This window comes from Cyanistes caeruleus, chromosome 8, assembly GCF_971803275.1.
Source record: "Cyanistes caeruleus chromosome 8, bCyaCae1.hap1.1, whole genome shotgun sequence".
NCBI classification, from domain to species: Eukaryota; Metazoa; Chordata; class Aves; order Passeriformes; family Paridae; genus Cyanistes; species Cyanistes caeruleus.
In genome coordinates, this window is record NC_141708.1 from 301263 (window position 1) to 329250 (window position 27988).

General features: G+C 43.1%; 1 protein-coding gene across 4 annotated transcripts in view; it reads right to left on the reverse strand.

The window, feature by feature from the left end:
* Positions 1-27988, reverse strand: part of INPP5A (inositol polyphosphate-5-phosphatase A) — a 178913-nt gene that overhangs the window by 27308 nt on the left and 123617 nt on the right. For all 4 annotated transcript variants that reach the window (XM_086899511.1, XM_086899508.1, XM_086899509.1 and 1 more), the window contains exons 10-11: positions 4002-4097; positions 3595-3669 (exon numbers count right to left, since the gene is read on the reverse strand). In XM_086899511.1, coding sequence (XP_086755637.1) covers positions 3595-3669; positions 4002-4097 — 171 coding nt within the window. The remainder of the gene's footprint in view (positions 1-3594; positions 3670-4001; positions 4098-27988) is intronic.

A 27988-nucleotide genomic window follows, 5' to 3' on the forward strand; every position in this document is an offset into this window, starting at 1 on the left:
ATCCTAAGGACAGTGCATTAGCTTTTACCTGGATTGATTCTTTAATACAGATCATAGGAAAGACAGGAATGTAGGTACCATTCCTCAGTTCTAATTGTAGTTAAAGATTATAAAATGATTCCTGATGATTAAATCACTCCTCTGTAGTCATTACAGGTTTTTACATTATTACTATATATTTATTTAATTGACTACTGAAGAAATACGATACAGCTTGTGGTTCTTTGGTACAAGTCAATAACCTGATTATATTTTTTTCATTACATAATTACCCTTGGCTTGATTTTCTTTTGATTGTTTTGAAATTAAGAGGGAACTCCTTTTGAAAAAAAGCCCACTTATAGCTTGATCTATTGCAAACAATTAAAGAATCTGCAAATACCTGGTAAAAGTGTAGGTTTATTCAAGAACCTCCTGCCCCTCTCCTAGAAGCACTGGCATGCTGATTTTTATCACTTAAGGGCTGGAAAGCCGAAGCTACGAGCGTGTTTTGTGTGAGTGACGTGCTGGTGAGGCAGGGTGAGCTCAGCAGCGTGGGCAGCACCACAGACCCCATCAGCAAATCCATTCTGGGGTCCAGGGCACTCTGCTCCTGCTGGGCAGAAGAGGAGCAGCACCACAGAGGGGCAATGGGGGCATGGTGGTGGCTCCCAGCCAAGGGCTGCTGCCTCTGGGAAGGTGTGAGAAGCCACATTTGTGCTTTTCTACTGCTCATGGGCAAGCCCCTGGAGCAGGATAACACCACGGAACCGACTGGAACAGCCTGGCTGTGTTCTACCCTCCAGGTCAGAAACACTGAGCTTCTGCTAATTGAGAAGAAACAACTTATACTGGGAGCTGTCTGATGCCAAGGTGGAGCTCTGCAGGCTGCACCTCCTCCTGCCCACCTGTCTCAGTGCTCCTCTGTATCACCCTCCCCACAGACCCACTCAGGACAGCTCTGTGTGGTTATGGACTCGTGCCCTGCTCTGTCTGATGGAACACAGCTCTGCCGTGCAATTCAGAACATAGGAATTAAACAATAAAACAGTTTTGCATTACTGCAACAATTGTTTTCAAATAGGCTTTTTCTTTTTCTTACCACCACAGAACTGGGTAAGTCTGGGTGTTCCTTTCTCAAATACGATAATACAGAATGGTCATTGCACTCTGAGGTAATCAGTATAGGCAATTGCTAAGCTAACTTTGGAATAAACTACATGTAAGTCTGAATAAGATACATATTAGTTTGGAAAAATTAGACCTGACAGATTACAGTATGCATTTCAAACTGAATTTCTGTTAAACAGGTGATTTGTATCTATAGGAGATTTTTCATAAAAAAATAATAATTTTTATAAATATACATTAAGATTATTTTTGTTGATTACAATGTAAAAGAAGAAGGAATAACTGTGTATGGACAATGATAAAGTAGCCTGTTGATAATAAATATTTGTCAGGTCTTGTCACATCCGTACAAATTCCAATGTTACTGAAGAGACACGGCACTGATAAAAAAATACCCTCTGAAAAATCAATGGATTTTGAGCTAAAGCAGTTGCTAAACACACAGAAAACATCTTTATCCAGCAGCCCGAGTGCTGTGAAAATTCCCAAGCCTTGCATTGGTACAGCTAAGGAAAATTTAATCTTCCCAAATACTCATCAGGGCACTCCATCCTGCAGACCTGACAGCCCCACTTATAATTAATTATACAATTTCGATGGGAATATCGACTACACAAAGCTATAAATCATAGAAAAAGTCAATAGGCATGGACATATTCAATCATGTCCCGACCAATGATTACTACTCTTAAAATACAATAATTATTTTCAGGAGCCAGCTTGAATTAAATTTCTGTCAGGCTGGTACAAGACCGGCGGTTGATGAAGGATGCGATGGATTTTTTGGGTTGAATTCGGCACAGAGACATTTATCGTTTTAGATAGGTAGTTTGTTTTTAGTGATCATGGTGCTGCGTGTTTAACTAGACCATGAAGATTAGATTATCTCCAATGGCTCATTATATCGTTTATCTCTTTCTTCCATGTTTGATCTGGAAGATTTCCCACTTCTTGATGCATGAAAGAAATGACTACTGATTTTGAAATGGAATGTGTTTAAGTGGGATTCTGCCTGTACCTTCACACCCCACAGCCCTATATGCAAATCAAGCAGCACCCACCCAAAATACCACTAGGACAGGCATGAAGAACAGCTTTACACAGCTTCAGGAACTCACTGGGGGAAAACACAAATGACAAAAACTTGAGTTGTTTTAAAAAAAAATGGAAAAATTATTACAATAATACACACAGCAGAAAAATCTGGGACAGGAATGCGATTAATACGGAAAAAGGAATTGGGAGGAGACTTATTGCTTTGAATTAAATGTCCCCAAAACTGCAAAACATCAGTGAAAGAAACGTTAGGTAATTCCCAAGGATGCAACCACCTTGTAAACTGGAACCAAACAACCCCAAACTGACGTGGCAGTAACTGCCCACCTCTCACGGCCACATGAGCCACGCTGTGGGACAGCAGCAAGGACAGCAAGGACAATCAGATCTTCACTCCTTATGGGTCTTACTCATCAAACTCTTCTGACCTCAACAAGTGAGTGAAATCTAAGATTGTCATATGGAATCAATCTCCCAGGTGAAGCCAACTTAAAATCAGAGAGGCTACCAGGGCTTCAGCTTCCCTCCACGTCCTAGAGCCCTGCAGACAGCCCTCCACCAGCCTGGCTCTGAGAGCAGTGAGAGAACAAGAGAGGAGAGAGGTGGAGAGCCATGGATCCTGTGCACAAAGCAGCAATGAGCCCTGTGAGCAGGCACACTGTGTGACTGGTACAGGGTGCTGCTAAACTGGGAGGTGGGGACAAGGGCCCTCTATGAATTCCCTTGGATACAGAACTCCTAGGAACCCTTGGATGAAATAGAGAAAGCTGCAAGCAGTGATACACAGCTTTTCCAAAATGAAGTGGCTACCATTTGAAATAAAATCACATTAAAGAAAATACGATGCCCTACTCCACAGAAAAATCAGAGTCCTTACTACAAATTAAAGTGTTAGTGTCCCCTGTCTGCTTAATCCTCTTGGGAAGCCCTCTATGCTTGTCCAAACAGTGACAGTCTGCTGCAGAGCTTGGGATTGCTATTCTCCTTACTCTTGTGTTTCTAGTATCTTTTTGTACACGTAGAAGACCCAGGTGTTTTCAGAAGGGCTCTGCATTTAAGGGCTTTTCCTAAGTTACTGTGTGATGCACAATGAGGGGCTAGGAAGAAAAACAGGATGCTTGAAGGAATGCAGACTAGAGGACAGACAAGGAAAGGGAATTGTTTTGTACATTTACTTTTCAGTATTTTTCTATAAAAAAGAAGGTAAACATGCCAAAGTTAAGAATCTGTACACAAAATAACTGGCTAAGTTATTTTGATTGTTATGATGATGATGATGAAATCTGGAGCAGTTATTGTGCTGGCTAAATTATCTCTTCTCATTCTGCAGGAAGGAGGGCTGATAAGGATAAAGGGCTGGTTAGAGAAATGCAATTTGTATGTGAGTGCCCAACTTACTCTTTTGAAAGGGTTTAGCAATGAACTTACCGCAGTGCCATTGTTGTCTCTAAATACGTCTTGATTAAAATAGTCAAAGAGCTTCTTTTCTAATTGCAGCATAACCTAAATAAAAAAGTAGGGAGAAAGGTCAGTAAAGCTCCTGGACTCAGCAACTCAACACCCAGCTGCTGGCAGTGACCCTTTCAGAGACAGGCAGCCTTTTAAAACCACACATTTCCACACGTCCAAAGCCCCTTGTCAGCATGCCCATTTGCTTGGCTGGCAATCACTTAAACAGATCCAATTAACTGAGCATTAGGTGTGACAATCTATATCCTCCCCTCCCTTTACATTATCAGTTTGGAACAACTATATTCATGCTTTGTAGAAAAGAAAGTGAACATTCAACACTGTTTCTATTTACAGAGGGGTGCCAAGGGCATTAAGTTGTTTACCTTTCGGTCATTATCAGATTCACGAAATATTAGCTTGACTACTTCATTTGTGTCAGCTGCCCGGATGGTCTGCATTGTGGCCTTTGCACATAGTGTCTAAGAAAAACATGAGGGGAGGAAGAGAAACAAGCTTATATGCAACAGAAGACCAGATTTAACCGAACATTATCAACAGATGTACCTTCAGTGCCCCCCATTAAATATAATATGCTGTATGTCAAAATACAAAGCATTGCTAATCTAAGTCACTTCCACTCATGATGGACTTTAAACAATAGACTGAATTATCACTTGGAGAGAAACAGGCAATATTAAGAAAATATCAATCAGGAAAGGCAAATAGTCATTCAGCTTGTACCATGCAGACAGGTTCTTTCACAGGTATCACTGTATGCTGTATCACACATTACTTGCAAACATCCTCCAAACCACTGCTTACAGACAATGACCAGGTTCTGTGCTGGTTCTTAAGAGATGGTAACTACATTGACACTACAGTTCTGTGAGTTAACTCTTGTTTGCAAAAACATCTGCCCTGTAAAAGTACACTTTGCAAGTCTGAGAAATGTTTGCACAATCTGACAGCAATTTTCACAGTTTACTGTGCATAGCAAATCCCCTCTTTTAAATAAGAGACATCACATCTCTAGATATTGTGAGAATTGGGTGCCCAAAACATATTATGAACCAACATTTTACCAGGCACAGAGGCATGAATTTCCATGCAAGTGTTGGGCCTTGATCCATTGGCCACTGGCCTGGTTGGGACCCAGTTCCACAGGTAGTGGGGAATAACCTGAAATGGACCTCTCACAGGGCTGGATCCAGAGCATGGCAACAGGTGGAAATCTAGAACTTTCAGCAAAGTTTATGATGCTTCAAGTATGTCAAGTGCTTTGAAATGCAGGGATCTCCCATCTTAACTGTGTCTGGGCACATTTCACTAAGGGCTCTGCAGCTTCCCTGCCAGGGCAAGGCAGAGCTACCTGTGCCCATCTGCCTGGCTGCTGGGAACCACGAGGAGAAAGTCAGAAAGCAGAATTGAGGAAATTGCTCAAAATGGGCATTGTTCAAAGACACAGATATGTCCCCACACCTGCAAGGCAACTCAGCATCCATAGCTGCTGCTGAGGATCTGTGCACAGCCCTGGATGTGGATTCTGGCAAAGACCGTCCTTCTGAATAAAACTTCACTTTGCTAGAAGTTCTTAAGAAAAGTGCTTTTTGTTAAAGAAAATAACTGAGTCAAGGAGAGGCAAAGAGGTGACTTCCCTGCTGTTCACCCCATTCCTTTTCATAATACCCAGACAAAAGCTTTTAATTTTGCAAAATATTAATTTGTAAAATAAATATGTTCTGTGGTACAGACTTTCACATCCTACAATGTGCTTCTATCTCTCACAGATGGAAATACTTATATTTGGATTCATTATCTGAGGTGCAGTGTCTACCAAACACAACACCAAGAACTACAGCTCATTTCTCCTTTCTACATTCTTGCCTTCTCCTGAAGGCAGAAATACATGCCAAACATGTATTTAAACAAAAATCAAAAATACATCTGCTTCCAAATACTTTAGATCTCAGCTGAGGATCCCAGTGCCAGAATGGGAACAATGTGTCAATGGACATTTTTCTCCCATTTGATAAAATTTGATCCTTGATAAAGGCCCTTGCCTATTGGCACAGTACAAATAAAAAACAGTGAGTTGTGCACTTTCATTTTTAACAAGTAACTTGAACGGGATTTGGTAAAAACCCATAAAACTGTTATTTTTCTTACAAGTTTGTGAATGAAACAGGTGTTGATTCCCAGTCTCACTGAACAAGTGACATCCATTTCTGACAAACTTTTCCTGACTGTTCCCTTCCTCCCCAAAGCAGCACCACGTCCATGCAGCTGAGGGTTTACCCTAAAGCGCTCGGCACACGAGGGGCACCGGCACAGCGCAGGTGTCTGTGCCATCACAGGTTTCACTGGCACAAGGAGCACTGGCCCCACAGGCACACGCACAGGCTGCTCTGCCACAGCTTCATCTGCTCTGCAGGACTGGAAGGTTTTCTGAAGCCTTGGGAGAAGAGTGGGAACTTGTTGGTTCCCTGGCTGGCAGGAGTGACACGCTGGAGCCTCGTGGGAGCTGCAGCATCTCTCAGCACAGACCTCCTACCTGTTCCCTCGCACCCAAGGCAGCCGGGTGATCCCTTTGTCTGCTCAGACATGCAGAGGCTGCTTTGCCATCTGTGTCCCTACAGAGCTAGCGAGGTAACCCTGCAGAGAGCCATTCCCAACCTCGCTCCCTCCACGGGTGATTGAAATTCAGAGCACAGATCAGATAATCGGGTCAAGCCCAAAAAAAGAGGCTTTGGGCTCATGTGTCACAAATCAGTCTGGTCCCTTCAAACAGCACACCAGATTAGAACAAGCACCCGAACAAACCAGAGCGGAAAACCCGCAGCTCTCTAAGGCTGGTTTCTAAAGCCCTAACAAATCGCTCCATCTTTCACTCATTTAAACTTTCCAAATGAGGGTCAATACGGTCCCCGAGCATCCAAATGCTAATGCGCTTAAGTGCGCTTAAGCAGCTTTCCAGAGTGAATGGGCCAAAGAAGGGCTCGAAAAGACACGGCAGAGTTACTGTCACTGTCAAAAAGTCATTGTAGCCACCCCCAGAGTGGTTGCAATTCAACAAATTCATGATTTCTGTCTCTTAAAGGCATCTGCTTGAGAACATTTTTTTCCCTGAGCTGCTTTATCTCACAACGTCAGGCAGGCTCCAAAAGAAAAACCCTGCGATCGACTCTTGAGAACCAATACAGAGAAAGGACCCACATACCTTATTGCTTTCAAATTTCACACACACAAAAAGTTACCTTATTCACAGACAAAAGTGATTGGGCAAAGGTTCATTTCTTATACAAGCTGGAGGCACTCCTTTTTTTCCTCCTCCTTTCAATTTCTGCACAGTCGTAGTCACCCAAGCAGAAAACTTTCGGGACCATGTGCCTTTTTAGGCAAGTCTGCTTATGAAGGGATTTTTTGTTGCTAGCAAAGAAAATCAAAATACTGCGAAAACTCACTGTTCCTTGCTGGGTATTCCCCCAAAGGTATATTTTACAAGGGCAGAAGAGGGGAAACCAGATATCAGAACTCTACAGAATTTCTTTTTTTAAAAAAATACCTTTTTTTTTAATTTGGAAATAAGATTTATTTAAAAAGCTTGTGGGAGAGCTGTTTTAACAGCTTAGAGAGAGCCCAGTAGCCAGCCTTTCCCTAGCAAACACAGTCACATCTCATTCCTGTTTTCCCATACTCTACACAGGTAGATGCTTTGTAGCACTTTTGAAATAACCCTTTGCCATAATTTATGTGTACTGAATTCTAAAACATAGTAACAACTTTCCTGACAACAGTCTTGGAATGTATTAACAACGTTCTGTTACACAAAGCTAGGAGGAAATGTTTTTTATGTTTACAAGAGACAAATCTGGAACTTCTAAACTCATACACCACAAATCAAAGTGTTTAAGACTGCTTTTCTGCATACTTACAGTAAATAGGGATACAGACATTAAAACAATTGCTATATGCATAAAACACACGACAGTCTATAATATTCACTTTATATTGTGTTTACATGGGAACACTGTGAGCAGCTGTGGACTGCACTGCTGCTTCCTGCTTGGCTGAAAACGGCAGCTGATTTTTCATTGATTCCACACTCCTGCTTTCTGAACATCCTTTATGACTCTACCTCCTGATGTGAGAGCTATTACATGACTGTAGGTCCCTCAATAATTTTTGGGACACCCCCCCCCCCAAAACATGGTATTCAAGCACCTACAGACTCATCCTGTCCTTTTGCATCTGTCCACTGCTGCTAAAGATGTGAATTATTATTCTCTATTATTTGGATACTCTTCTTAGGACTTATTATTACTCTGAATTCTTAAAAAACTGGAGAGAAAATAGCATATATACATTGCTCCTTTACAATTAAAAGAGTTCAGCAATAGCTGACACTGGAATTTGCAGCAAGCTGCACAGATTGTGACACAGATGTGCTCATGGCTGTGAGTGTTAGGAAAGAAGTGCAGAGGCTGAAGACTCCTACAGGAGCCAAGTGAAATAAGGTCTTGAGCACATGAGCAACCAAATTAACTAAAGTTAAGATATTTAATTTTTTTCCAGTTACATACTCTGTGTATTCTGGAAGGACAGAAAAGAAATACATACATATATCATCTAATTATGAAAGTGACATACTTCTGAAATGCTGCTCTAGACCCAAAATAAATCTGACACTTATTAAATCAGGATAATAATTTTTTAAAATTATTATTATTATCTGAACGCAAACTGTATTAGAAATAATCAGCAAGGTAAAAAAATTGTTACTTTGGGAATAACAGGAACAGCTGTCTTGTTTGGGCTCCTCTTTTACCTCTGAGGAGATGACACCATTTCCTGGATATTGGGAATACAACAACAGTAAATTCCCCAAGTCACATGACATCAGGAAAACAAAATGTGCAAGTGAGAAAAACAAAGTTACATGTAACTTTCTGAGTCAATGAGAGTTGTGCATTCAGCTACAGTTGGCTTCACAGCTGCTACAAAAACCAAGGGCATCCCAGGGCTCAATCTTCAGGGTACAACAACCAAACCCTACCTGAGAGGACATACACTTCTGTTGAAAAAATACAGACTTTAGACCATATATTACCTTGTGTTAACTCTAACTGTGTGTAAATAGCAATAATATCCCAGAACAGCCACTACACTTCCCAGCAGCAGTAATTGAACTCAGCAGTGACAGAAGTGTTAGCTGAATAAAGAACAAACACAAACAAGTATTAATGAGAATCCACTTAAACACCAATAAAATGACTTTCTCTTTGGATGTTCCCAGAGGAGCGAGCTGGTATCCAGGGGAGGCAGTGGTGGAGGAGCAGCAGAGTGAGAGCCCTGCCCTGCTGGTGCTTCCTCTGAGGGCACATCACCACCACTGGCATCACCCTGCTGCCTCCACCGTGTCAGGACTGGTTCAACCTCAGGGGCAGCTTAAAGCAGCACCAATCCCACCCCTGTGAGAGCCTGGTCCAGGAGCTGCCCAGGACCTGTGGGAGACCTCCAGTCCCCTCCACGCAGCCCCTTACTGAACTGTGGCACAGGGATATTCTGGGACATTTTAAAATCCTTTTATGTTTGATGTCTCTGACCAAAGAATCTTAGCACCAAAACACTACCCTCATGCTCCCATTGTGCCAGACATCTCCTGCCTCCCTAAAACAGATGATCCCTGCTGGAAACAACACATCTTCCTTTGGTCTCAATTTCACAGCACCACTAGGTTAATTGTAAGATGCATTTTCTTGTCCAGAAACAGATAATTCATGACAAGGTTATCACGGTGTGCCACCAGGCAATGCCAAACCGCTCCTGTTTGCTTTTCAGGCACTGTGCTGAGTGAGCTGAGGGTCCGGCTCAGCGCGGCTGCTGTCCGGCGGCACAGCGCGCCCGCCCGCGCTCAGGGTCACTGTCCTGCTCTGGCACTGCCCAGCACCAGCCAGCTCTTACAGAGTCACCCTGGCAGCACTGGCTGAGGCTCCTGTGTGTGTTTGCTCAGGAGGCAGTGGGCCAGGCTCACCACAGCACGCTGCTGCAGACCCCAGTCCCCCCAGTGCAGGGACGGGCACTGGAGTGGCCGGGTCACAGCTGGAACAACTGGACCAGTGCCAGCGTGGCTGGCTCAGTGCCACATGCCAGGGCCACAGTCTATCCTTCTCCAGGTCTGGAGAGAGCCCTGGGGTCCCTGACTGTGGCCTCTGGCCTCAGCAGCTTTGCTCTGTGCCAACAGCTGGTGGCAATGATGGCTCTATTTCTACTTCTCTTCTTCAGAAAAGAATCTGAATTATCTCCAAAAGGCCTCTGCCTCTCAGATTCCCCAAGATTACAGATCAGGCTAGAAGTTCTGTTCCATATTCCCCTGCATACTGATTACCTTCTTATTTTGTCTCTCTGGTCAGGTTGCACATCTTTTTGTATTCTCTTGTTTCATTTTCCTGACTATGATTTCAAGCCTGAGTTCAGCAAAGCATCTACACAGTGATTCACAAACAATTTACCTGGAGCTGTCTGGCACCTGTGGGAATTGGGACATGGAATTGTGCAGGATCTCTGTGGACAAAGGTAACGACCTTGCCTGCTCACTTTTTAAGACCTCCGTTTAAATTCACTTGTTTACATCAGATATCAATAATATGCATTCAGGACTTTGATCAGATCCAGATAAATCCACAGCACTATAAGATCTAGAACTTGGAAGCAATCTGTCAGAAAAATCCCTTCCCTCCTCCTGTCCATCCTTCTAAATAATTTTGTATTACTACTTAATGTCAGAACAGTCCTGAGCGAATATTCAAAGAGAAATATTTGCTTTTTCACAATTACAGAAACTGGGATAGTCCAACTGCTCCTAAGGAAATTCTCTGCAAAAATGCAATATATATGTCTTGTCCCATAAGGTGTGATCCTCTTCAAATCTACTGAGATGTTTGTTTACTTATCTTCCATCACCTTCTCTGCTCTGCCCATGCGCTAATGCCAGCTTGAGAAATTCCTTGTTGGAAACCTTCAGAGAACTTAAACTCTTCCACTCCAGCTGACTAGGCAGAGGACTGGGTGTGTTGTTTCTGTTCAGCAAAGACTTGGATGAAGCACGTAGAATCTGTGATGTAAATATCTTTCTGTACAGAAACATAAAATCCCCTGCTCTCTTGAATTCAGGAGGCATGGAGTAAGATGCAGCTTCTCTCCTTATAGCTAAGCTTGCTTTAATCTAACTTTTAGACTAAGAACCTGTATTTCTTTTCATTTTAAAAACAAACCAGCCTGTGAACCCCATCTGCTCCCGTGTGCCTCGCAGTTGCCTTTGTTGTGAGTGGTATCATTTGCCTGTGTTCACACTGATGGTGTTTGTGTTTCTGCTGCCTCCACACTTCATGGTTCCTTACAGCCGCAAGAAATGAAACATGGCAGCAGTAAAACCAAGTAGCAAAAATTTAAGCCAACACCTAAGAAAATGATTTGGTGCTTCTTGACTTGCTTGCAGCACTGGGCTCTGCAGCCAGTGAAGCTGAAGCCTGCCAGCTCCGTTCTCCTCAAGCCTTGCAGGGCACACACATCCTGCCCCACTGCTCCACCTGACCTCAGAACCAACAGCCAGCCCAGAAACACTTCCAACCAGCACTGCCAAACAGAGTCAATTCAGGAGTTCACCCTTTAAAATAATGGGGAGTTTTTTACGAGATCAGTGGTGTGACACAGCTCAAGTTCAAGGCTTAACCTTCAGAGAGTGTGACCCTTTGGCTCCCACATAGCAGACTCTCAGCAGCAGGTATAACTGGGAGCTGACTTTTAAAACATGTACTGTTGGGCAATTCTGAAATCAAATTATGTACCTAAAATCCAGGTGTCCTGAGGAAGGCACTGAACATTTTTATCAGAAACTTACAAATAATAAAGAAATAAAAAACATTTTTCTTCTTCCTATTATGCAGAACAGCAAAAAAATCCTTAGCCCCTTAACAAAGATGGCATTTGAGATGTGGGACGGGTAAGTGACTTGCATGATGCCCATGTGGGCTGCTAGCAGCTCAGGCTTGGCTAAGCCTGAGCACAATGGTGGGATGGATGGGTGCCCTCCCAGATGGACACACACCCTCCAGGACAGACGTGTGCCCTCAGGGATGGACGTGTGCCCCCCCAGAATGGATGAACGCCCACCAGCTCATACAATGGTCATCAGCATGTGCAGCAAAGTGGACGAGATGCCCATGTTCTTTCACTGTTTTCTATCTAAGAGAAAAAAACCATTCCAAGTAAACTTTACTTATTAAGGAAAAAAATGTGACAAGAAAATAATTTTCAGGTCACTGCATATGGTTTACAGACCTGAACAAGTTGGGATTAATTATTCCAAAATAATGTTGATAACTGAAACATGCTGCATGGTGTTATGCTGAGACTAAAACTTTGCTGACCAGGTGATGCAGCATGTGAACCATTTCTTTAGTGTATTTTTCCCCTGTTGTTTTGTTTGTCCAGCCTCTTTGACTCACCTCCTTTTTATCCTGCCATATCTCATTCATTTCTCATTGACATACTCCGTCTGGTTTACTCACTTTTGAAATGGAATATGAATCCTGCAGCCTGTAAGTTCAAATAATCCGTTCTAGCTAGTTATGTTCAAACAGCTGTGAGAGCCATGAGGTGGGACTGCTGAGCTGTCCCTCTCCCAGCCCTGCCAGGTACCTGGGCTGCTCCCACACCAGCGGGCTGATGCTTCTTCAACAAGACCCAGGCCATCGTGGAGTTCACCCATTTCCAGGAGCCCATATTCACACATTAAAATAAATATTTTTGGATGTAATGAATGAAGGAAATCTTTGTAAAATACTATGCAAGGCGGGTACCCAAAGTTTGCTATATTCTCCTTGATGAAGGCTAAGATAGATCAGCATGAGTACACACCCAATGAAGACTGGCACCACAAAAAACCAGCTGTGGGGTAAAACGGTGTGGACAGAGGAAACAGGGGGCCATGTTCTGGGTACTGCCTCTATTCACCAGCCTGGTAGTGCAGCTCTGAGCTCCCTCTGCTGTGGTTTGTGATGGTTTAGAGCAAAGTGCTGTGCAGTACAGCAATGCTCAGGACATGGTCTCCACTGACAGCTTCAAGGCTCGGGACCAACAAGGGGCACAGCTGATCAGAGAGAAAACCACTTGCAGGAACAGCAACTTCACAGCAGCAGCTGGGGGATCCAGAGGGATTTAACCCTGCAATGGATGCTGATCCCTGGCTCACTCGACTCCACCAGTGAGGGCACCACTGAGAGAGGACACAAAGCTCTGCAAGAAATGAAGCAACTAGGGTCCTCCTGCCTGTGACAACCAAAGAGCCCCCAGAGGGGATGGGACCTGACTGAGCCACATAACCAGAAAGTGTACTCTACGGAGTTTCTGAAACAGAGATGAAATTCTTTTTGTTAAGCAAACCAAGATTCAAATACGTGAGACACACGAGTACAGAAGTGTTAATGCAGCTTCATTTTAGAGCTCGCAGCTGGGGCTGGCTTGTGAAGTGCTATTCTTTCCACTGTATCTTTAAGTGCTGTTAAATTCATTTGTCACTTGATGGAAAGCCAACAGGCTACAAATCTCCCAAGCCCCTCTCGCGCTGAATAGTGACAGGAGGATTCTGTTCTGCCATCAGGAAGCGTTTGTGCGCAGCTCTGTCCGCAGTCATACACGCTGCTTTAACTCATCTGCCTCCCCATTCTCCCCAGCCTGGGAGGACAAATTGCTCACTGTGGCTCCCTTTCAGAGGCAGCACAGCGCGCAAAGAATCATGACTGAGCAGAAACACAAGGAACAGGCACATAAAAATTCATCACTTTGGCCTCCTGACCTCTTGCCACTGGATTTGGCAAACCCCATCTCAAAAAGTAGCACCGAGGGAGAGCTAAGCAGAGCGGCTGAGTGAAATTACTGACAAAAAATATCCTGGACACAGGAAAACCCCACCAGATGCTTCATTGTCTTTGCAGAGAAGTGGTGCTGAAAAAGAGGGTGATCTACCACATGGCATATTGGGTGGAATAAGTAGTGCCATTGTTTCAGGGCAGCTCTGTCACTTTACTGACCGCAATACAAAGAGGTGTAAAGCAAGATTTAATCCTGACTTTTTAGTCAGCAGATTAAAACCAATCATGCCAGATGTCCACAAGACTGTTTAACATACAGAAAGCTTTTTCATACTCTACAAAACAGTAGAAGTTGTAATAACTTCTTTATTTCCTCTAGAGAGGCCTTTTTCACTCATTTTTAGTCAGAAAAAAGGGAGATGTTGTAACAGATTTTAAGATGTGCTATTAATTTTTACTCTAGCCTTTGTTCTTTTCCATTCTGAGACAAAGTAAATTCTTTAACCCTTCTGAAATTAGACAGGTATGCCAAAGAAAACTGCTGGTATAAGAAAGTGATTTTATAAAGAATTTATACCCATTAAGACCAGCAATGGATGCTATTAGCAGTGTTTAAGTTCTTCAAGTAATACTTGAAATGGTGAAAGACACAGAAACTGGTGGCCAGCGTGTTGAGAAAGCAACAGATTATCCTTTCCCCCTCAAAACTGTTATTGTTCTGGTGAGACTTCCTGCCCAGATGTTTCCTCACAGCTGGAGGTGCACACCTGGGCTGAGGATGTGTGTGCTCCGCTGCCTACCTGGACAGGAGGACACAGAGGTGGCACCATGGGGCTGGGGCTGCCAGGACCCTTGGGGGAGCCCTGGCTCCACAGGAACCTCTCAGGTCCCTGGCCTGGCACTCAGGTCCCTCTGTGCCACCAGACAGGCGCTGGCAGGGGATGTCACCTCCACAGCCACTCCTGCAGTGGGACCTGACCCTGACCAGAGTCACTGCAAGCTAAAGTACAAGAAAAATACTCACTGAATGGTCTTCTTTAAACTCATCTGCACAACGGTTACACTTTGCAGTGTTGCTGCTTCCTTCTATTTATGAACAAATTAACATCCAAAAGTACTACCAGAAAGGATATAAATTCAAAAATATCAAAAGCATATTTAGTATTTTTTCCTGCTATATTAGCAAAATGGAAAAAAGTCTGCATATTAGTGTTCCCCTGCTGTATTTCCACAGCCAAAAATGCTGCTAATTCAGCAAAACTCAGAATGTACATTTAGTTTGTCATATTAAATTGCAAATAATTTATCCATTTAGGAAAAAATAATTAACTTCTCTTTAGAAAAAAAATATAGAAAAAAATAAATTTCCTTAGAATTCCAGTACAGGGCTGATTTGTATCACATACATCATTTAGTAATTCAGATAACACCTTGCTAGGCATCCCTTATCTATCAGTTGCCTTGGAAAAAATATAACTTATGTATTTAATTTGTTTTCCCATCACGTGCTTTAACAAAATCCTCATTACAAGCTTCTAAAACAAAAGGAACCATCTTAGTGAATCCCTGACCTAAACCAGCAGTGTTAAACTATTTTCTTCACTTCATACCTGGTAGAGACCTAAGTGGAGAGTTAAAATCATAAACCAAACAAACCAGCAAGGCACTGCTTTAGTTGTACTGCTGCTGAGCTAGGGACAGGCACAGCTCTCTCCTGGCTGTTTAGCCCTTGCAGAGGAGCACCTCTAGGACACCTGCAAGCTCTTCCTGCTGTGTTCCTGCAGGTGGGGAAGAGGATCAGCTGTGTGTGACTGCGGCTGTGCTGCCCTCCTGGCACCGCCACAGGAAGCACTCTGCACTTTTCCAAAGCAGGCTGCCACTTCTGGAACTCATGTCAGACAAAAGAGTAAGTGGGTTTTGGCTGACCGTGGTTTGCAGCATTATAAACCACAGCCACATGCACAAGGATAGTACCCTGCATCCTTACTGGAAGATGTGTTTCATTAGGTTAATTACCATGCAGTATTTGTCTTTCTATCATCATCACCATCATCATCATCATCATCATCATCATCATCATCATCATCATCATCATCACCATCACCATCACCACCATCAGCATCATCTTTACTGTACTCCTTGCAGGTCTTGTATCATACAAGCTCATGCTTCTGTGGTTCTGTACTGACAATTCTGGACAGGCAGGAACCTGCAGAGCTGCTTCTCGCTCCCCCAGTGCAGTCTGATGGCTCAAAGTGTAACACACTGGCTTTTCATCTTCTGGCCTCTCACTGTCACACTGAAGGGACATGGGCAGGTGTGAAGATGATGGTATTTTCTTTGTAACAGTCCAACTAGAGACTCTCAAGCTACCTAACTGGAATAAGTCAACCAAGTGTAAATCTGACTAAAAGATATCTGCCTGTTAAACACTTACTTCATTACTACTTACTCCACCCCAGAATTTGCACTATTTTAAAATTATAATTCTACTCTCTACTTCTGAATTTCTTCAGGCAAGTCTTGTGGGTGGCCCTCAAGATACATTTTACCAATTTTTCATGCCCATCCCTCGAAATGTGACCCTGCTCCTGTGCTTTTATCTCTCTGACAACTTCACACAGGAAAACATGCAGCCCCTCTGATAGCATGAAATCGGAAACAATAGCCTCTGGAAACAAAGGGGAGGAGGGAGGCAGGGTACAGTCCGGGTCCTGGCTGATTTTAGGCACAAACAGATGTTCATAGGACCCAGTACCCTGAGCAAGCTGAAAGGAAAAGCTTGTAAAAGAAATGGACCTTAAAAACAACGTATTGAAGAGCTTTAAAATAAAGGCAAAGGGAAAGCAATATGGCTTTCACTGATAAATCTCAGCTAAGAAAACTAAAGTGGCACCATGAATTTCAATGATGCATTTTTCTTTCTCAATGAACTCTACAGCTCATTTTGAAATCTACAAATTGCTTAAATCTCAACTCAGTTTACAAGTCTCCCATAGCCATTAAAAGGTTACAATACAGGCATTTCTATTTCTTGTAACTAATCACCAGAGCTGGAAACACCCAGTGAAGCCCTGAAATATAGGCTAATGCCATTATTTTAAAAGCTGCTTACAGCTCAACAAAGAGGAATATGCTGAAAGAATCTTGATTGGAAAAAATCTTAGACTAGCTGTTGGAACAAATTATGTTCAATCTCCTGTTCTTTTCATGTGCACTATTTCAGACTCAAAAAGCCCCATGGAAAGAATCCCTGAAGCGCTGTCCTGAATTGGACTTGGGTTCTGTTTCACAAAAGCCAAAATGCAGCATTTACAAACGAAACAAAGTGCGGAATCATTCCTCTGACTGAAGTTTCTGCTTTTGTGATTAAAACTCTCTTCCTCCCTCTTGAAGAGCCTGCCATCCAAAAGGCCCTGTGCCATGCTCCAATGCACAAAATACATGTATTCATTACAGGAGAAAAAACCCTGAAAAATTTGGCACAAAGGCGGGTGCATAGCTTAAGTCCTGTTTAGGGTAGCCCTCACTTGAACTCCGCTCATTTGCATAGATTTTACCTATTGATTGTCTCTATCAGGGATACAGTGGATGGCTAAAAGGAATGTTCCATCAGCTGCTTGAGGTCAGGTGCAGATTTAACTCGATAGCTTATTAGCATCAATGAGACTCACGCAGTAAAGAAATGAAGAAGCGGAATCTTTTTCCACCAGCATCAAACTCAGTAGGAATCATTTTAATGCCAAACAAGGCTGAGATTGAAGGTATCTAAGTCTGTTCAGGAAGCTGTAAGAAATTACAGGTTGAAACTCCATCCAGAAGTCACTGAGCATTTGTCTAGTCTAATCATACATATCAGATCCTATGTAGAACGATTTCATCCTCATCTGAAGCAAATGCCACCTCTTTGATTAAGACAAACCTTCAGAAAGGCAGGACTTCTTGGTAACACACAGGACACCAATTCCTCTGGCAGCCATTCCAGGAAAACAGAACCATTTATTGATCACTCTTGTGGCTAATTTCCCACATAAGATTTTTCATTTTAAATTGTCTGTTAGCAGCTTCTAAACATCACTTAGACACAAAAGGAAGGGGGACACTGGTGAACACAGCAAAGTGTGAAACTGCAGCCTTCTGACTGCAAACTCCTGGGAAACCCTCTGACCTGTTGGCAAGGGTTGTCTGAGTTAGCTGGGGTGAACCTCTAGAAAGCCTCGGATCAGCAAAGCTGGCCCTACAAGCTCTGAAAACAACTCCTCCTTGGCACTCAGACCTGGCCCAGTGTCTGGGTAAGAGGATAGAGGGCTCTGTTCTCTTCTCACACCAAACAGACTTTGCAATGCATGGACTGGAGGTGTGCAATGGATTTCAACACAGGCTCAGCAGCCACATTTAAAGGCAGATACACAATTACAATAAATTTACCTACAGATGCCTGAATGATTCTGCCATGGCATTGCTGCATGAGCTGAGGTTCAGCTGATTGCCTTTGGTGTCTCCCACCGCTCTGCCACTGACCCCTCGGTGCTCCTGCATGTGCAACACAGCCAAACACAGAGTTAAACACTGAGGTTTTCAGCAAACTCATCTTCCCATAGGATCACCTGATTTCACTTCACCATCTTCATCCAAGTTGTTAATCTCAGGATAAACTGCCTTGTTCAAGCATGTTTTGTGACTGCATTTCCTCTCTCAATTTTCTTCTCATTACCAACTCTTACATTAGGTTGCCTGAAATGAATGTCAAGCTAATGAGCCTTCAGCTATTGAGAACTTTGCTCAGTGTTTCCCTTCTTTCTTCCCCCTTAACCCAGGAACAAATTTATTCTTCTTCTAAAATTCTGTAATGTCCCAGGTACATCAATTTGCTCTAAACCAACTTCCAAGGCTGTTGGCAATTACAATTGGCCACTCCTACTCTTTAAATTCCTTCTCTTGACTGATCTGTCAGGCATTGGTGGCTCAGAGCTTTCCTTCATCTTTAAATTATACACAAATATGTCGTGTTTAAGAGATTTCCAGTACATTCAGGGAAAAGCTTAATGGTTTTTCTACTTCCAAATGTGGACAGAGCTCTTGAACCTTTTATGGCTACAAGACTGACATCCTTGTAAAATTCAGCGCATTAAAACTGCAAAAATAAAGGGCAGAAATGGAAAGTAAGTCTTGTTGGCTCTTTCCATGACATTTACAAGTGGGGTAATACTGTGAAGCGCTACCCTTCATAAGCCTTCCACACCTAAGGGAAAGAGCATTTATATCTGTCTGAATTTTTGGACTGTCTTCAGATATTTCACAGTGAGACAACCAAAACAGACTATGGTTTTGAGTGGCATTGAAATAATGCTTTTTCTGCATGAGTGCTAATAATGTAGTTGCAGTGCTGAATTATCTACAGCAATCTGATTTCAGAACTGCCATCAACTAAGCAACTTGTTTTCAGCTGAATGCAGTGTAACTGTAGTATTGTCATTAAGATTGCAGAACACAAACATAAACTGAATTGAGTTGGACTTCAGTGTGGCTCCTGGATTTCCCTCTCCGTGTCATTTTGCAAAGTGTGTTTGCACTAACATAACATTAATGTTATACAAAACATAACATGTTTTACCCCACAAAGGACATACTTTTAACTTCTGAGAACTATACTCAGTGTGCAGGAAATTAAACTGCCCACATTAAAGGATTTTAAAATTACCACTACAAACCCACTATGAATTAGTACACAGATCTGATCAATTAAAAATCTGTAATTCACCAGCTTCAGTTCAAGTTCCATCTAGATCTAGAGAAATTATCAAAGGTGGGAACAATGTTAATGGTAACAGTCTATACCTACCCTTCTGTATCTTCCCACTACACACATGTCTGAAAGAAATCCATGCAAGTTACTGGAAAAAATCAGGTGAAACAGCCACCTGTACAGGAATCATTGGCAGAAACTGGTTTTTATTTCAGTGGTCACAAGTTTCACCAGAAATTCTGACAGCACAGGGCCAACATCAGCTGTTTGCTGAGCACATACAATATGCAGCATCAGGCAGCAGTTTGAGCCTCCTGCACAGCCTAACAACAGAAGAATTGCAGCCTTCATTTTGTCTAGCCCTGCTTCTATTGTTTGTCATTGTTTCTTAGAGTTATTCTGCTGTCAATATTTGAAGAACAGAATCCTGTCTGGGTATTGATTTCCTAAAGACTTTGAATCACTGCCTTCATAATGCATATATTTTAAGGCAAGTGCATGCAAAAGGTGGAGGTGAAGTTGCTTATTGAATTACATCAATATAAGACACCATACTGGCAATTATCATCTAGTATTCATTTTATATAATGTAAAACACTCAGCAGACAGAAGAAAAACAAATTTCCATCCCACTTTGGCAATCCTAATTTAAATCTCTTGTATACTCTGGACCTTTGGCTTGCTTAAGTTCAGCTGTTGTCACTCAAGCATTTAGCACACACTTGACTCTTCTCCGAAGCTGGGGTCGCACAGTGCCACCTCCTGTGACACTCTGGGGGTCGCACAGTGCCACCTCCTGTGACACTCCCACGGTTCCCAGGGAAGGGAAGAGGCTGACAGCAGAGCAGCTCAGGTCTGGAGATGCTTCTCCAAGAGCAGCTCAGGGGCTGCTTTGCACAGAGTCCATGACTAAAAAAGCCTCAAATGACATGGAGGGGGAAATCCAGGAGCCACACTAAAGTTCAACTGAATTCAGGTTATGTTTGTGTTCTGCAAGCTTAATAACAGTACTACAGTGACTACTGCATTCAGCTGAAAACAAGCAAAAAATTACATCTGGTTTAATTTTCATTAGGGTTGTATGAATAAAAATAATCTAGAAGTAGCATTTTAGAAGCACAATGTGATGTCCATAAGGTGTTCCACCAGTAAATGCATTTCTTTCTGACTCTAAGGGATCTGAGTGCCACGCAGCAGGCTTGCCAGAACACCGTGAGCACCAGAGCTGGATGCAACTAGCAGCAGTGCACCGTGAGCCATCCCACACTGCTTGAGGCTGGAGAGCAAACCAGCAGCCTTTGGTTTGCTGGTTTTTGTCAGAGAGCTGTCTCCTGTGCTCAGAGCTGGGCAGGAGATGATGGGAATCATCTGCAGCTACTGGACAGCCCCCCTGCACTGAACCACATGGCAGACTCAGTCCGTGTTCCTGCTGTGCCCCTGCCTGGCCAGGGCTGGCCAGATGTGCTTCTCTGGGAGCTCAGGAAGATGTTTCCCCACCAGGAAGCCGATTTGCTCCTTTTCAATGACAGGAAAGCAGCAGAGGCTGAGCACTCCGCTCTGTGATAGCGGGTCAGGGCGCTGCCTCTCCCCACTGCCTGGCTTGGGATGGGGAGCACCCCAGAGCTGGGCCAGGAGGGGGAACCCCCCCAGGGCATTGTCTGCACCCCAAGTGAACCCTGGCCCACTCCACAGCCTTTCCCCACCTTGCAGGAACAATTTCCAAGGAGCACAGGGGAGCTGACCCATCAAACACTTTTTATAGGGGCCCCAGGAGTGCTGTCACAGAGGCTGAACTCAGAATCCGCTCCTACCAGGGGGCTGTTCCATAGATATCATTTCTTTTCCTACCTCTACCAGAAAGGGCTATTTAATTGTTAGTGTTTACCTGCCCTGAAAGGACAAATTACATGAAAGTGTGGAAAGTCAGCTACAAAGAAAACAACAAAAATCAGCAGAAGCCAGAGGAAATACGACTTCACAGAAAGGTCCATGTGGTGATATACCTCATTCTTCCAGAGGAAGATGCCATGAAGAAATATGATAATTTTAAAGGATTTTATTGGCATAGTCTTCACTCATTAAAAAAAAAAAATAAATCTATTCCATGATGGTAGGGAATAACATCAGACTGTATAGGTCCAAAATTGACTGACATCACTCTGGACAGGCATTATTGAGACACACAAAGAAGCTTTGTGCCTTTAAGCTTATGGTACATTGCAACGCAGTAAATGAAAAGCCACTATTATGAGGGGATGTTTATGTCAGTATCTGAAACAAATCTTCTTTTTACTAGGATAATACTGTCTTAAATTGTTAACTGTTGATCAGATAAACAACATGTGATAAAGATCCTATAATCTCTTTTCATACAATTGATTTTAACCCCTTAACAACATTACATATTAAAATATTACACATGAATGATCCTTGTGAAAGCTTGAAAGAGCTGTAAATTACACCCTAACACACATCTTGTGTAAGCAGTAATGTGAGATTAGATTTTAATAAGGATGATAAAATTTTCACAGGAGGTAATGTCTCAGTCACTGCTACAACTTGCATCCTGCCCCCTTCCCACTCTTCTGGCCTCTGTGTGAGAAGAAACAAGTTTGATCTCCTTGGCAAGGCTGCAGATTTCACACAGTGTGGGACACGGAGAAGCTCTGTTGCCATGTGGTACCAGGCAAAAGTGACCCATTGCTGTGTGACTACATAAAGGGCCAGGAAACTTTATCTTTCTTTCCTTGAAGAAGAAGCAACCTAAATGTTACAGCAAGTATTACACCTGATCTGACATTCCTAGATTGCCACTTTGCATATATTGCTTTGAAATGTCAAATTTTCATCTCAAATTAGGACCAGGAAAAAACGACACATTATGGGAAATCCTATTCTGACAAAGCTAAAATTGCTGTCTGAATTGTCAATACTGATAGAGGCAGATTTGCAGACACATCATGTAGATTAGAAAGTCAGTTTTCTTTAATAATGCATGTGATAAAATACAGTGAACAGCTGCATCCAATACAGACTTTTTTGAAATTACCACTGTGTGAGTCCTCCTCAGACGGGCTGAGGAACAGAAGCTGCTGTCCTGTTTCTTACCTCTCTGCTTCAGAACTGTGAGAGCAAGGACCACCAAAGAGAGGAAAGTAACAAGGCACAAGTGCTTATTCCATGATGCTAAGCAGTTCAGGGTGTGTCTCCTGAACTTTCTTAAAATTAATACTGATGTCTGTACTAATTTACAGTGAAAGCAGGACCAGGTCCATTTGCCTGAGTTAGTGCAGAGAGGGATGGAGAAGCTGGAAGAAAGAGAGACAAACAGAAAATCTGTCTGCCAAAGAGTAATGCATGTATGTGTGCATATGCCTGCACTGCAAGGTGCAATCCAACAACGTTCTGAACACCTTTATCCTGACAGATAAAGGTCTTTTCACGGCAGAGGTGCCACCAAGAACTGCTGGCAGTGGCCCAGGGAGGGGTGAGCAGGGCTGCCCCGAGCCAGGACAGGCACAAACCCCAGCCAGGAGCCCGAGGGGATTCATCTGTCAACAAAGTTCAGACAATCACAGTTTGGATAAGGTGGCTTCAACTGCAGTGGAAACAGATGTGATCAAGATTTCAATTACAAGCCAAACGATTTAATGCAACAGCAAATGGTGTCTCTCACCACCATCATTTGCTGCCTGGCCCACACAATATCCTACCACAAATGAGCTTTACATGCTTTAGGCATCACGTTTGTCCATTCTCCCTGACTGACCACTGGTCAAATCTAAATAAAAATGAGGTTTTTATTTTTTAACAAAATATCCACCTTGGTTTTTTAGTGCTCCTTTCTACAAGTTTTGAGACTTACTATTTTCAGGTAAAATAAAGAAATTTTTTTAGTGCTTTAACATAGCTGCACACACATCCAGAGATTTTGTGCATTCCATTCATCAACTCTCACTGTATTTCTGACTACAACTCAAGAATAAAGTTTGCCACTGCAACGGGAGTTGCTGATGATAGAGGCAAATATGATCCTGTTCCATGATTTTCAGATAGATACCAAATTCTTTCTACTCCATTTTGTTTCTGATAAGCAAGCAAAATATTCTTTAATACACAGTGTGATTTGTTTGGAAAAAACTCCTTCTAGACTTCCATTTATGGCAATGAAAATAGGTATACACAGGCTTTTGATACACTGCAAATATGCAGAGTGTAAGCCTTCCTTTCCCCCTGCCTTTTGTTTTAGATTATCAACGGGTACCTTTCAAATACTAGTGCATGATTCATTCATAGATGTTAAAATTTTGTATTGCAGCAACACCAAGAATAAACTGAAATGTAAAAAGAATGCATTTTTTGTAGGTGTACCTATTCCTTCTAAAATAAAATAATTCCTAACAAAAGGGATTTTATAGCATCTACCCAGGTGATATTTTGCCCCATTTGAGCTGAGAAGTTTCTATGCTAGAAACAAGCAAAAAGCCAATTAACAGGTGGCTTTATTACTCATTACAGATTTGCATTATGCGCTACAGTACTCCGCTAAATTATTCAAACCACACCTGCCTAGCTAAGAGTAACTTTAAAGTCCAGATGTTATTACGGGTTGGTTATGTGTGTGTTTTTGTAGCCAGCCCCGGGTGCACCGTGAGCCGCCTTGCCCTGCCTGAGAATGCCGAGTGCCACCAGCTGCAGGCAAGCACGGCATGAGCGGCTTCCCACGTTCCCCTTCCAGGGCAAAACCCTGGGCACATCAAACCTTGGCAAAGGCAGTCCGTGATGCAGCAGGAACCAGCGTGCCCCTGGCAGCCAGACAAGCGCTGGTACAGCCGGGCCCGGCCTTAGGTTGGCACCAGCTGTCGGTGAGGCCGTTTAACCACGCGGCAAAGCCCTGGAAAGCGCCGGGTGCCCCGCAGCCAGCCCTGGCAGCAGCTCCCGGTACCGCGCCCCGATGAGTGCGCACCTGCCAGGAGCTCCGGGCCCTGCTGCCCGGCCGGGGCTGGGCACGCTCAGCCCCGCGGTGGCCACAGGATGTCCTGTGGTGGCCACAGGATGCCCTGTGGTGGCAGCAGCAGGATGCCCCACGGTGGCCACAGGATGCCCCGTGGTGGCCACAGGATGCCCTGTGGTGGCTGCAGCAGGATGCCCCATGGTGGCCACAGGATGCCCCGTGGTGGCCACAGGATGCCCTGCGGTGGCAGCAGCAGGATGCCCCATGGTGGCCACAGGATGCCCCATGGTGGCCACAGGATGCCCCGTGGTGGCCGTCCCTGCGCTGGCAGCAGGTGATGGATGGCAGGTGCGAGGCCTGGGGACGGCGCTGATGGCACTGCTGGCACTGCCAGCTGAGGGCACAGCTGCTGCCAGCACACACTGCAGGGCACAGCTCACAGACCGGGATTCATTAGCTTAATGACGCCCAGCCCTGTTAGAAAGCACGAGGTAATTGTATTTAATTTGTGTACGTTTTAATTACGGACGGGGCAGTGCCAAGCTTGATGAACGCATCATCTTTTCCGTTCTGCTTTGTCACCACGTTTGTATTAATCTGCATCCGAGGCTGCAGGAGCTGCTCGGCCCCGCTGCCAAGAGGCCCCGTTTTTACGGTGCCATCCCTTCCTGCAGCCACAAATTAAAAGCAGTTTATGACCACATGCTCCGAGACCCTCTGGGGCCCCAGAGGAGGCAGCCAGAGAACAACCCATTCACTCATCTCTCCCCTTATCTATGATGGAAGTAGAAACAATTGCATCGTTTAATTTACTATTGCAACGGGGATATGGCTCATTGGCCCCTCGTTGTTTTGAAGATGGATTTAATTAACCTCCTATGAATCTTGCCAATACGTGTGGCAGCGTCAGTCTGGAATGAGAGATGTCAAAAAATCAGCTGCAGGGTAATGAGCATTTCTCAAGCTTGCTCTGCTGAGAGGACTCACAGCTACAGAGCTTGGCCCCAGCAGGAAGCTGAGGAGCAGATTGAGTTAATACACTGCTGCCTGGCCTCTGGGAATCCCAGCTCGGGTTTGCCTTGGACTGCTAAGAAGAGCCATAATTGAATAATTCCTAATAGCCACATGTATCTTTAATGCAGAGGCCATTTGCAATCACTGAAAAATAAATAATTGCAATTAACTACACTGTTAAGTAAATATATCCAGTCCCTCAGGGAAGCAATCTGCATGCTTTTGTAAGTCTGGCTACAATATAAAACTCATCACAATGTCTGTGAGAGTAATTTATAATGAACATTTAGCAGGTGCCTCAGATGTGTAGCTGCCATTTACCTACATTAATAAAGCTCTCCTTATTAGGACCTGAAATTGTATGCGTTTTAATTTAAAAAATATTTATTACATTTTCATTTTACAAAGGATGCTGCTTCCAGCACTTCCTAAAAACATTTGAGCTTGTAAAGAATGTTAAAATCTTTATGAGAGAAGGGTATTTACAGTGAACTGTTTGAGATTATAAAACCAATCCAGGATTTTACATGCCTTCCTAAGTGGAATGAAAACATGATCTGAAACTTGTAAGCTATTGATTCATTCCATGATGTGCTGGTTTATCTCAGAAATAAAGCAATGTGTTTTTTCTCTTACAAGGATGGTTTACTATCACTTTACTGCAGGGGGAAGGGAACCCTGTCACAGTTTTAAACTACCAGCCACGGTGGAGCAGGAGCTGCTGGAGCTCAGCACCTGGCCATGAATGAAACAGCTGCCCCTGATATCCCAAATGGATTTGTGGGCACCTGCACGTTATCACTGCCCAGGAAAGGTAACAGACTGGTTTGGTTTGGAACAGGGAGGCACAACTGAGTACACTCACAACTACATACACTTGCTTTTTATGCCATGTCAGTATTTTTAATGCAATGGAACTTCACTGGTTTCTCAAAGCAAAATTGGTCAGAATTTAAATAAAAAAATAATTATTGCTGTGTTTGCAATAACAAAAACGTGCAATTCTTTCATGCCCCTTTCCTGATGCATTCAAAGCATCTTCTGTAAATCTTACTTAGATAAAAAAAATATACACACACAAATATTTGCACCTGACAAGACAGCAGGGTGGTTGGTGGCGTCTCCTGAATGCAGGAGGACAGCAAGAGCCTCATCCTGACAGGTGACCTGTTTTTGTCCAGGGAAGCACATCTGTACCGAGGAGTCGATAATTAAGTCTCCACATCCATCCATCACCTGACTACCTCACTTGAATCAGCTTTTCAAATCGGTGATAATTGCCTAATTAACTATTAATCTTTTTCATGACAATTACTAATGGATCATTTGTTGGCTGGAGTTTGCAAAGATCCTCATAAGCGTCCAATGCATGGGATGTAACAAGTTCAACTTAAAATATTTCTTCAGATTTAATAAGATCTAAATCAGTTATTCAGATGTGAAAAGCTGTTCATCAGCTTTTACTTTGAACAAGAGATGTTTGCTCAGAAGAGAGGGAGTGATGTCTCAGAGGAAGAGGTCCCCATTCTGCAGGCACACACTGCCAGCAGTGCTGCTCCGAGCTCTGCTGGCACAAACACGCTGCATAAAGGGACACTGCACCCCGCTGGCTGGCTCAGATTGGAAAACCACGCTGTGCCAAGAGACTGTGAGCAATGGAAATGATCTGATTCACTGCAGCATCAGCAGGCTGCTAAAAAGTCGTGCCAGAATGAAGCTGTTCCTATTTCATCAGAGAATATAAAATCACATGGTCAGAGTTGGCAGAGAGGCACAGTGCAAGTGAATGATGGAGCCAGACATGTACATTCTTATGAGAAGTGACTAACTTTTAAAAACATTTAATCAGCAATTCCAGTCCTGGTTTATCAAAGGGCTGCTTGGCAGAAGTCTAGAAAGGAAATATTCTGGCTGACTGTAACCCATGGAGCAGACAGGGTGGGTGGATAAAGTTAATTCTGAGTTTTAAGATGAGGACATTACTTCTTTTTCTGCAGGTAGAGCTTGTCAGCTTTTTGTAGGCCAAAATGTCTGGAATCCTGGAACACCACTTCTGTTGCTACCTTTATAAATTTTCACATACGATACACTTAATCCCTCTCCAGCTCACCAAGCTACCACCAACCCTAACAAAATGTGCTTTAGTGAGGGAAAAATAAAACCTGTTTTTTCCTGGATACAAAGCAAGGTTATGGTTTACCTTGAGCAAATGGATTTGGTGATTAATGTGACTTTCTCCTAAATCCTGACAAACGGAACTCGTTACTGAGCTGCTGTTCTTGGGATTGAGAAGCACACAATATTTTTTTATTTTTTTCTTGGAAGTACAAGGTACTTTTCTAAGAGACTCCTGAATCAGCAGTCTCAAAAAGAATGTTTTATTCTCCAACAGTCAAAATAAGCCCAGTTTTTTAAGCCTGTTTATATTTTCCTAAAATGAATGTACTGGACGAGGAAGCATTTAGAGTTTCAATGAAAATATTTAATATTTAAATTATTAAATTATTAAAAAATTAAATAAAATTAAATAAAATTTAAAAATAATAATTCAATAATGCAATAATTAAATAAATAAAGTTAATAAAAATTAGATTAAACATATTAAAATATTTAATATTTTAAATATTAAAGTATTTCTCAGAGATTAATGCAGATTGTTACTATGTCCAGCTGACTGAAAAAAATACTCTTACTTGGTCTAAACCCACCTAAAACACTTGAATGGTGACTAAAACAGATTTACTGGTGCTACCTCAGCAACAGCACCTGGCATTGCCCATGTACCAG